This window comes from Rhinatrema bivittatum, chromosome 3 (assembly GCF_901001135.1).
Source record: "Rhinatrema bivittatum chromosome 3, aRhiBiv1.1, whole genome shotgun sequence".
NCBI lineage: Eukaryota > Metazoa > Chordata > Amphibia > Gymnophiona > Rhinatrematidae > Rhinatrema > Rhinatrema bivittatum.
This window is the reverse complement of record NC_042617.1, coordinates 321388540-321400651: the sequence shown is the minus strand read 5'-3', so window position 1 is coordinate 321400651 and position 12112 is coordinate 321388540. Positions and strand designations below refer to the sequence as shown.

The following is a 12112-nucleotide window of genomic DNA, read 5'->3' as shown; positions in this document are numbered from 1 at the left end:
GGCCCCTGAGGTATGATCAGAGCACCATAGCAATAAATCATCATGCGGAACCAAAACCTTTAGCAACATTCACTTGGAAAATGAATATTTAGAGGTGGGACTATTGTCAAAATATACTTTTGGAACACGAATAATGGGAGAAGAGCATGTCACTCAACAACTGGGAGAGATTAAGCCCCCGGGAAGGACAGGGAAGCATTAACTGAGGAATGACATGGGACGGTCACGTATGACGACAGGACCTGCGAGATCTCAAAGGGTCATGGATTACAGCAGCTTCACTTTAATCAACTTCTGCTGACCTTATGGCCTGCAGAGCATTTAGCTTCCTGCAGTACTGATTCAGCTCCTAGGAACCCTACTTTGCAGTTTTGGCATTCCTTCAATATCGCTTTTTTTTTTTTAACTCTCTAATTTCCCCCTACTGGAGCCCGATCACCAGTGCTTTGTTCCACTCGGGTTAAGATCCTTGGCCATACTTTGCATGGATCACTTGCAGGCTGTGGGCGTCGTACCGTACCTGTCTGCTATGTCGCCAAAGATCACCGCTCCAAAGAGGACCCCCAGCATGAAGGTGGGCTGCACTAACTTTGCGAGCCACGCTCGCTCACAGACCAAGTCCCACTCCGTGACGATGCTGCTCTCCAGCTTGGTCCGGTCATAGAGAAAGCCATCCAAGCAGGGCTGCATGATTGCAGGTCCTCCATTCTCGTACGTCAGATTAAAAGCATCCTCCCGCCGAGCCCTGCTGCACTGGGTGAGCTCCCAGACCTCCCCATTCTCTAGCTGCACCACGAGGTAGTCTTTGGCCGATGTCCACAGTGCCCAGGCATCTTCGATTCTGCTGCTGGAGGAATTGGCCAGCAGGACGGTGCTCACGTTCCCAGGGACATTGCACACATGTTTAGGAGTAACTGAAATGAACACGGAAGCCAAGTAGTGGATGCCACAGGAGATAGCTTGAAAGACGGATGCAAAGTATATGCATGCCTGGAATCTGTGGGAGCAAACAGTACAGTGTGTTATAGGCAGAACCCAACCCCAGCTTCAGGATTATTGTAAACCCTCCAGAACCCCACTGAAACTGACTTAGTGGCTGCTCAAGCTGTACTCGCACGAGCCGCTGGTGCCCTGCCTCCCTCCCTCTGACCCCTGCAGGCCCCCAAATCATTTCGTGTCACAGGTCTATCCTGCAGCACTACATTCTAGTGCTACAGACCCTCACAGACTGACTTCTGCTGTCATGGGAGGGGGAAAATTCCTAAAATCTTAGGCACCTGCCAAAACTTTTAGGAGCCAGGGGAAACTATAATTTTACATAGAATTCACGCTTTACAATTCATTCTTGCGCATTTTCTTTCTTTCTGATTTTATTGTTTTGTTTCTTTGCTCTCCTCCTTTCCTTACATCTCTCCTCCCTCCCTCTAACACCTCTCAACTTCTCCCTCCTTCCCGTACCTCCCCCCTCCCCTCTACAAAACAGCAGTATGTACCACCCGTGCCCTAGGCGATGTACAAGAAGGATCCATGAGGAAACCCACAAACATACATAAAATCGGATACACAGTGCAGGCAGAGCTTAAGACATAAAAACGTCCATAAACCTTAAAGCCTATGAGTATTAACAAAACCAAATACACAGAGTGCATTAACTGAAGGAGGAGCCTGAGCAGACGCCAGCCGTTGCCCCTGTTGCTCTCCCACGGCCTGGCAGCACCCGTGGCTGTGTTTTCCCCCTCTCCCCCTGCTCTGGTGCCACCTTAGACTGCAGCGGCGCTGGCTCGCTCTCTTCCCAGGAACCTTTTCCGGCCGTGGGGGGGCCCTCTAGGTGGGTGAGCAGGGTTCTCTATGGACGCAGGCCGGACCGTCTCAGTTACACTGGGTTTCACCGCGCCTGGGGTTGGATTTCACATTTAGGGCACCTCTGGCAGAAGAAGAGTCACTATTGTAAGAACGGGACCTCTGAGCAGGGCTCCCGGATGGCTCCCACTGCTCAGGGGCAGGCGAAAGACCTGCGTTTGCCCCTTCCCATCCTTTCCTGGGGCTGTTTGGAGAGGCTGGGAGGCGAAACCACAGCATGTTAAGCGAGCCAGCGGGACCTTCCAGTATCCGATTCTCCTATCTTCTCGGACTTATATGCAGCGTCAGTCCCCCACCGTTCTTTACATCCGACATCCCATCAGAGAAAGTACAGCACAAGTCGCGACCTCTGCTTTTAGCTTTTATTTTAGTTTGCCTGGGAATTTCAATGTTAGAACAAAAAAAGAAATCGGGAAATTTGACTTTCTTATAGCAAGCTGGAGGAAAAAGTCAGTGGAAGTGGCATTTTTGTACTGATTTTCTCTTTTCTAACACTGAAATTCCAGCACAGGATAAAATGTACAAAAATAACGTGAACACTCGCAAAAGCAACCCTACCCATCCCTCTGGGGAACTGCTGGGACCCATCACACAACAACCCCTCCCAGGCTCACTACAGTAAATATGAACAGCATTAAAAGCAAACATCACATCAAGAGTAAATAATAGGCCTCACTGTATATGTACATAACCGCCACGCCCATCCCCATTCTCTGGTCCCATAACCTGCCTTTCCCAGGCTGCAGCGTCTGTCTCGGGCAGACATTGCTAAAACCTCTTGCTTTCCTCTGGGTCTGATTAGCCCTTAACAGGCTCTGTTGGGTGTAAATATCTCCTGGCTTAATGCAGGCAATGATTTCGCCACACTTCCCCCGCTGCTGAGCGCGTGCAGGAGCTCACTGGCCTCTTGCCCCAAACTTCAGCTCCAAGCACCCGCCCTGCCAGGTGTTACTAATTAAGCGATGGGTGAGTAGGGGCAAGCGGAAGATTATTGGATGGTCACGCCTTCCGGGCTTCTGCTGCCAAAACATTCGGACTAAGGCCTTGGTTCCCTGCAAGCTTTCCTTAACTGAGACATGCTAACACCACGCTGGGACACTAGGTCAGTGCTAGCTCAGGGGGAAAAAAAAATCACAGAGCACAAAGAAAGACATGGTTTAATGGAACACAGTCAGCATGGCTTTACCCAGAGCAAGTCTTGCCTCACAAATCTGCTTCACTTTTCTGAAGGAGTTAATAAACATGTGGATAAAGGTGAACTGGTAGATGTAGTGTGTTTGGATTTTCAGAAGGCGTTTGACAAAGTCCCTCATGAGAGGCTTCTATGAAAACTAGAAAGTCATGGGATAGGAGGCGATGTCCTTTCGTGAATTACAAACTGGTTAAAAGACAGGAAACAGAGAGTAGGATTAAATGGTCAATTTTCTCAGTGGAAAAAGGTAAACAGTGGAGTGCCTCAGGGATTTGTACTTGGACCGGTGCTTTTCAATATATTTATAAATGATCTGGAAAGGAATACGATGAGTGAGGTTATCAAATTTGCGGATGATACAAAATTATTCACAAGCGGATTGTGATACATTACAGGAGGACCTTGCAAGACTGGAAGATTGGGCATCCAAATGGCAGATGAAATTTAATGTGGACAAGTGCAAGGTGTTGCAAATAGGGAAAAATAACCCTTGCTGTAGTTACACGATATTAGGTTCCATATTAGGTGCTACCACCCAGGAAAAAGATCTAGGCATCATAGTGGATAATACTTTGAAATTGTCGGTTCAGTGTGCTGCAGCAGTCAAAAAAGCAAACTGAATATAATTGAGTTTATATTTATTTATTTAAAGCTTTTCTATACCAGCATTCATGATACAATCAAATCATGCCGGTTTACAGATAACATGGGGTGCAATAACTTTGTTCTTTTAACCAGTGCAGAGGAAGTAAAAAGTTACAGTATAACAGGGTTGTTGAACTGGGGAAGGAAGGAGACAGGAATAGACAAGAATTATATAATCTTTACAGAGGTATATTATTTACATTGTCAGTAATGACTCTTTATGGATGTTATTTACATTGTGCATTAAGGTCTCTTAATGGATATTGCCGTAGGATCTCTCCCTGCTGTAGGATCACTCCCTGGATAATTAGACTCAGGAAAGGCTTGTTTAAATAGCCAAGTCTTAAGCCTTTTTCTGAATGTTAATAGGCAAGGTTCAAGTCTAAGATCTGGAGGTAAGGTATTCCAAAGAGCGGGGCCCGCAGTCGAAAAGGCCCGGTCTCTGAGTGTGATATGGTGTGTAGATCTAGTTGGGGGAACAGTCAGCGAACCTTTGTAGGCTTCTCTGATGGGTCTGGATGATGTGTGTAGTCTGAGGGGGATTTGGAGGTTGAGAGGGGCTTGGGCGTGGATTGATTTATAGATGATAGTGAATGACTTGTGTAGGATTCTGTAGTGTATTGGCAGCCAGTGTAGGTTTATTAGAATGGGAGAGATGTGGTCTCTTCTTCTGGAGTTTGTTAGGATTCTGGCTGCCGCATTCTGGAGTATCTGAAGTGGTTTGATGGATGAGGACGGGAGTCCTAGCAAGATAGAGTTGCAATAGTCTGTCTTGGAGAATATTACGGATTGTAAGACTGTTCTGAAGTCATGAAAGTGTAGTAGTGGTTTCATTCTTTTGATTACCTGCAGCCTGTGGAAGCAGTTCTTGGTTGTATTGTTAATAAATGTTTTTAGATTCAGGTGTTTGTCTATTACTACCCCTAGGCCTCTTGCTTGTGTAACAATGGTGTTAATTGGAGCAATTTGTGGGGAGTTGCTGTTGTCGAGGGTGATGAGGAGGAGTTCTGTTTTGGCTGCGTTTAGTATCAGGTTTAGGTTTGCGAGGAGTCGGTTGATCTCTCGGAGGCAGTTTTCCCAGTATTTGAGAGTTTTTGTGATAGATTCTTTGATGGGTATCAGAATTTGGACGTCATCAGCGTATAAGAAATGTTTTAGTTGCAGGTTAGTTAACAGTTGGCATAGAGGAAGAAGGTATATGTTGAATAGTGTTGGGGATAGTGAGGAGCCTTGAGGAACTCCTTGTCAGGAATTGTAGCGGGGGGATTCCTTATTATTGATTTTAACTTTGTAACCTCTGTTACAAAGGAATGTTTTGAACCATGTGTAAGCAGAGCCTGTTATTCCTATGTCCGAGAGGCAGTTGAGGAGGGTGGCATGGTTGACAGTGTCGAACGCTGCCGAAAGGTCCAGTAGAATTATTTATTATTATTTATTTATTTAAAAATTTTATATACCGGCATTCGTGTTGCAAACACATCATGCCGGTTTACATATAACAGGGGTGTACAAAGAACAGTTGAATAACCTATTAGTGTGGAAGGAAGCAGTTACAAATAACAAGGTAATAGAACTGGGAGAAGAGAAGAGAAGGGAGAGGATAACATTAGATAGAGGTATTTACATTAGTAATAACATTTTTACATGTGGAAGTTGTAGATCTGGTTGAATAGAATTAGTAGGAAAGATTGTCCTTTGTCCAAGCCCATGATGAGGTGGTTTGTTAGCGATAGGAGTAGGGTTTCAGTGCTTAAAGCCTTGCAAAACCCGTGTTGTGTGGGGTGTAGTATTTGGTGATCTTCGAGGTAGTTAGAGAGTTGCGAGTTGACCGGTTTTTCCAAAATTTTTGCTACAAAAGGCAGGTTGGAGATTGGGCGGAAGTTGTTTGGGTTCTTGGGGTCCAAATCCGGCTTCTTTAGTAGCGGTTTAAGAGAGGCCGTTTTTAGGGCATCAGGGAAGATTCCCTGTGTTAAGGAACAATTTATAATGTCCGCTAGTGGTTTGGAGATGGTTTCGGGTATTAGCAGAAGCAGTTTTGATGGTATTTGGTCAAAGGGATGGGAGGAAGGTTTCATTTTCTTTACAGAGACTGGATCTCTAAGGTGGTGGTAGGTTCGAAGAGTCCAGTGTGATTCTTTTGTTGAGTATGTGGTAGAGCTAGTCTGAGGGGTGTGGGTAGGTGGCAAGAGGGTTAAGAGATTAGTGATTTTACTTTGGAAGAATAGGGCTAGTTCATCGGCTTTGGATTGTGCTTGTTCATTGGGGATAGATGGTGTGTTAGGTTGTGTTAGTTCGGAGACGTTGGAGACGTATATGGCAAATGTACTTTTTTATATCCTGAAATTGCCTGTAGTATGTAAGAAAAACTATCAAGTACTGTTTGCCTGTGTTTGCCTTTTGATCTATACTAATTTGGATAAGACATTGTTTACTGTTGGCCTACTTACAGATATCAATAAAAAACCTTGGATTACAAAGCAAACAGAATGTTAGGAATTATTAGGAAGGGAATGGCAAATAAAACGATAGATGTCATAATGCCTCTATATCATTACATGGTGAGACCGCACCTTGAGTACTGTGTGTAGTTCTGGTCATCGTATCTTAAAAAGGATATAGCTGCACTGGAGAAAGTTCAGAGAAGGGCGACCAAAGTGATAAAGGGGATGAAATGGCTCCCCTATGAGGAAAGGCTAAAGAAGTTAGAGCTGTTCAGCTTGGAGAAGAGACAGCTGAGGGGGGATATGACAGAAGTCTACAAAACCATGAAAAGGACTTAAACAAGTTAATGTCAATTGGTTATTTATTCTCTCGGATAATAGGACGACCAGGGAGCACTCCATGAAGTTAGCAAGTAGCTCATTTAAAACAAATTAGACAATATTCTTTTATACTCAATGCACAGTTAAGCTCTGGAATTCATTACAGGAGAAGTTAGTGTAGCTAGGTTAAGAAAAGGTTTGGACAAATTCCTGGAGAAGTCAAACTATTATTAACCAAGTAAGTTTAAGAAATAGCCACTACTTATGAATGCGCAATAGCAGTATAGGAATCTATTTCCTATTTGGGATCCTGCCAGGTACTTGTGACCTGGATTAGCCACTGTTGGAAACAGGATACTGTACTTGGTGGACCCTCAGTCTGACCCAGTACTGCAAATTCTTATGTTCTTATGAAACTGAATCATTACTGGCTCAGAGGGGAGAGTGTCCCTAATACCATGCTCAGACACTGTTTCAGTACTAGGTTAGAGGAGTGAGTGCCCCCTAACACCATGTTGGGACACTGGGTCAGAGGGGAGAGTGTCCCCTAATACCACGCTGGGACACTGGGTCAGTGCTGGCTCAGAGGGGAGAGAGTGCCCCCTAACACCACGCTGGGACACTGGGTCAGTGCTGGCTCAGAGGGGAGAGAGTGCCCCCTAACACCACGCTGGGACACTGGGTCAGAGGGGAGAGTATCCCCCAACACGACCCTGGGACACTGGGTCAGAGGGGAGAGTGTCCGCCAACACCACCCTGGGACACTGGGTCAGAGGGGAGAGTGTCCGCCAACACCACCCTGGGACACTGGGTCAGAGGGGAGAGTGTCCCCCCAACACCACACTGGGACACTAGGTCAGAGGGGAGAGTGTCCCCCCAACACCATGCTGAGACACTGGGTCAGAGGGGAGAGTGTCCCCCCAACACCATGCTGAGACACTGGGTCAGAGGGGAGAGTGTCCCCCAACACCTTGCTGGGACGCTGGGTCAGTGTTAGCTCAGAGGGGAGCGTGTGCCCTAACACCATGCTGGGTCACTGGGTCAGTGCTGGCTCAGAGGGGTGAGTGTCCCCTAACACCATGCTAGGACACTGGGTCAGAGGGGAGAGTGTCCCCCCAACACCATGCTGAGACACTGGGTCAGAGGGGAGCGTGTCCCCCAACACCATCCTGGGACACTGGGTCAGAGGGGAGAGTGTCCCCCCAACACCATGTTGGGACACTAGGTCAGAGGGGAGAGTGTCCCCCCAACACCATGCTGAGACACTGGGTCAGAGGGGAGAGTGTCCCCCAACACCTTGCTGGGACGCTGGGTCAGTGCTAGCTCAGAGGGGAGCGTGTGCCCTAACACCATGCTGGGACACTGGGTCAGAGGGGAGAGTGTCCCCCCAACACCATGCTGAGACACTGGGTCAGAGGGGAAAGTGTCCCCCCAACACCATGCTGAGACACTGGGTCAGAGGGGAGAGTGTCCCCTAACACCATGCTGGGACACTGGGTCAGAGGGGAGAGTGTCCCCCAACACCTTGCTGGGACACTGGGTCAGAGGGGAGAGTGTCCCCTAACACCATGCTGAGACACTGGGTCAGAGGGGAGAGTGTCCCCTAACACCATGCTGGGACACTGGGTCAGAGGGGAGAGTGTCCCCGAACACCTTGCTGGGACACTGGGTCAGAGGGGAGAGTGTCCCCTAACACCATGCTGAGACACTGGGTCAGAGGGGAGAGTGTCCCCTAACACCATGCTGGGACACTGGGTCAGAGGGGAGAGTGTCCCCCAACACCTTGCTGGGACACTGGGTCAGAGGGGAGAGTGTCCCCTAACACCATGCTGAGATACTGGGTCAGAGGGGAGAGTGTCCCCTAACACCATGCTGGGACACTGGGTCAGAGGGGAGAGTGTCCCCTAACACCATGCTGAGACACTGGGTCAGAGGGGAGAGTGTCCCCTAACACCATGCTGGGACACTGGGTCAGAGGGGAGAGTGTCCCTAACACCATGCTGGGACACTGGGTCAGTGCTAGCTCAGAGGGGAGATTGTACCCTAACACCATGCTGGGACACTGGGTCAGTACTGGCTCAGTGTTGTGCACATTAGAAAAGCGTATTGTAGAAGAGCCGGAAGTCACTCTAGTTCTGCATGGCATTGGGAGTCGAGCAGTTGCCATCTTGGATTGGGCCAACTAAGATGAGAAGAAAGCAATGAAGGCCTTTTTGGCAGGAGCAGGTCCCACAGCGTGAGGAACCGCAGAGGATGATGCAGTCATGGGTGATTACTGGCACATGGCACGAAAAGTCTGGAATCACTCATAGATCATGCTCCTTAGATAAGGGTATGATCAGACGAGCAGGCAGATGTTAATTCAGTTCTTCTGCTGCACTATGATTTGGGAACACAGATGTTCACATCAGCATCCTCACGCGGGAGAAAGCTCACGGGCAGGACAGCGGGGTCTACGTGTGGGATTGTTCAGTGCTCCCGGCAAGCTTATAACCCGTGGGCCAGGTAAGAAACTTTAGGGAGCCAGAATAAAGATTGTTAAAGTTTTTCACTATAAAAACAAAACAAAAACACGCCTGCTCCTCATGCCTGTGCTCCAGGAGTGTTCTTCATGTAGGCAGCACACGCATATTTCTTTTGGGGCCATGTTGCTTCTTTCACGTCATTGGAATGTATTCTTTCAATTTGACGATAGGAGGGGGGAGGTGCAATTCTGGAAACAGCTGGTTTTCGGTGGCTAGATGCTGGTGCGAGGGTGCAGGTAAGCGATTAACAGTGAAGCAACAGAGGATTACACGGCCAGTTTCAGATTACACATCTGAAGCTGCAAGGAGTTGAACATTCACGCAGGAGGACGTTGGACCAGCAGGAGAAACGGTTCGATTGCACCATGGGAGGAGGGTAAACGAATGCCTCCTTCTCCCCTTCATCATTAAGGGGAGGGCAGCGGGCATCTGGGAAATAAAGCCACACAACCACCCCCCCCCCCCCCCCCCCGCCGGCCTACATCACAGGATTTCTGCTGGCAACTTTGGCACCATCGTTCTGCACGGGTGCAATCGGGGCACTGGAAACTCAGAAAGCACAAACTTTAAGGGTCCGACTTAGGAGATCAGGAGAAAGCCCTGACCTTTGCACTACACACGGCTCAGACAGGGCCCCCATGTAAAACCACGCTGCTGATGCCAGTACGGTTATTTGAATGCGGCAGACAGGCTGCAAGCCTGCAACTCACAAGCGCGTCTCCAGAGCTAGCCACGGCGGCCATGCCCACTGCCCGATGTTGGGCTTCCCAGATATCCACAGGAGACCCTGGCACTGTCCCACACACTACAGAGTCCAGAAAAGAGCAAGCATGGCAAACAGCGGTCCCAGTCAACCAGCCTTTCCCAGGCAAGGAGAGGGCAGACAGACACCACTTTCCTTCCTCTTATCCCCCCCTGCACTGTATGACCTGACACAAGCTACCTTAACCTACTTCTGCCCCTGCCGAACAGCACATGTAATACATGCAAAAACCTTTCTGTGGCGGGTTAGACAACGCTGTGCCCACTGGCAATGCCGAATCGACAATTATCAGCTTCTATCACCCCCCTACAGAGCTGCCGGGCCTGCAATCACTCCTAACTCCTCCAATGCTTGAAATAACTCACTGAGAGCTGCACCGAGCAGCACACAACTCTGGGCCCCAGAGACCTACACCAGCCTGGCAAAGTTACCAGAAAGAGAGGGGAGCGTGAGTAAACAAGAATTCAAAGGAAAGTCTATGAAGAGACCTCCTCGTTCCAGGAATCTCCGAAAAGTGACTTTAAAGAGAATAATCTGAGTATTTAAATGTGATCCTGCCAGAGTGAGACTCCTCCCCAACCTATCCTGAGGGAACCGCACACGCTCCCCCCTCCCCAGACTGAGACCCCCCCCCCCCCCACCTCACCTTCACTCTGGGGAACAGCACACACTCCCCCTCTCCCTGAGGGAACAAAACACACTCCCCCCTCCCCACTTCACCCTGAGGGAACATCAGACATTGCCCCCCCCCCTTCACCCTGAGGGAACAGCAGACACTGCCGTCTCTCCCTCACGGAACTGCAGACCTGCTCCCCCTCCCTCATCCTCACCCTGAGGGAACAGCAGACACTGCCCCCGCCCCCCGCATCCTCACCCTGAGGGAACAGCAGACACTGCTGCCTCCCCCCCCCCTCATCCTCACCCTGAGGGAACAGCAGACACTGCCTCCCCCTCATCCTCACCCTGAGGGAACAGCAGACCTGCTCCCCCACCCTCACGGAACAGCAGACACTGCTCCCTCCCCCCCCTCATCCTCACCCTGAGGGAACAGCAGACACTGCCTCCCCCTCATCCTCACCCTGAGGGAACAGCAGACCTGCTTCCCCTCCCTCACGGAACAGCAGACACTGCTCCCCCCCCCCCCTCATCCTCACCCTGAGGGAACAGCAGACACTGCCTCCCCCTCATCCTCACCCTGAGGGAACAGCAGACCTGCTCCCCCTCCCTCACGGAACAGCAGACACTGCTCCCTCCCCCCCCCCCCTCATCCTCACCCTGAGGGAACAGCACATACTCTCCCTTTCCCCCTCACCCTGAGGGAACAGCAGACCCTGCCCCCCCCCCCTCATCCTCACCCTGAGGGAACAGCACATACTCTCCCTTTCCCCCTCACCCTGAGGGAAGAAAACACACTCCCCCCCCATCCCCACCTCACCCTCAGGGAACAGCACACACTCCACCCACCCCACCTCACTTTCACCCTGAGGGAACAGCACATACTTCCCCCTCCCCAGACTGTGAATCCCACCTCACTCATCCAGAGAGAACAGCACACATGCCCCCCTCCCCCAAGTGAGAGCACCCAACCTCTCTCTCACTCTGAGGGAACAGCACCTATTCTTCCTTCCTCAGACCTCCACAGTTTCATCCTCACCCTGATAGAACAGAGCATTCCCAAGTGGGAGCACTCACCCTGAGGAAAAGCATAACCCCCCCTCCCCCCCTCTCCAGACTGAGACCCCCCCCCCCCCCCAGAGGGAAAAGAACCCACTTCTCCCTCTCGGCAGGGTGATGTCTCTCCCATCCCCTCTATGTTCTCCATTTCCTCTGGCGACTGCCTGCTCTTTCCCTTCGGGCTGGGGGGAGGAATCAGTTACCTGCCAAAGTGACCGAGGTAGTCAAAGAGTTTCTCGCAGCTCTGAGTCATGGCTGCGGGCCCCGTCCGTCCGTCAGGAACAGGGTCTGGAGAAGAGAGGGGGGACACTGCTCGGGTGACTGGGAGGAGGGCAAGGGCTGGCGAGGAGGAGGAGGAGTGTGGGAGGTCTCAGGCTGCAGCTCCTCCTCTCGTTGACCTCAGTGAGACACAGCAGGAGCCTCGGCCGCAGGAATGTGACAGCTGCTGACTCTGGCACAGCCAGCAAGGAGCAGACGCCAAGGCCAGCGCGCAGCCACTGCATGAGAAAGTTTCCGATGCCACCCCTCCCCCCTCTCGGGCGCTACCTGGTACCGTCCGTGCGCTCTGTCTGCAGCCACTGCATGAGAAAGTTTCCGATGCCACTCCTCCCCCCTCTCGGGCGCTACCTGGGACCGTCCCTGCGCTCTGTCCGCAGCCACTGCATGAGAAAGTTTCCGATGCCACCCCTCC

The 12112-nt window shown here is 50.5% G+C and overlaps 1 protein-coding gene across 2 annotated transcripts in view; it reads right to left on the bottom strand.

Moving 5' to 3' along the window:
* The window catches only part of SLC22A16 (solute carrier family 22 member 16), a 64134-nt gene extending 52352 nt beyond the window's left edge, over positions 1-11782 (bottom strand). For both annotated transcript variants that reach the window (XR_003855603.1, XM_029595267.1), the window contains exons 1-2: positions 11625-11782; positions 521-997 (exon numbers count right to left, since the gene is read on the bottom strand). Coding sequence is in view for 1 of the 2 variants with exons in the window: in XM_029595267.1 (XP_029451127.1) it covers positions 521-997; positions 11625-11674 (527 nt within the window). In the remaining variant the exon portion in view is untranslated. The remainder of the gene's footprint in view (positions 1-520; positions 998-11624) is intronic.
* Between the last annotated feature and the right edge of the window lie 330 nt (positions 11783-12112).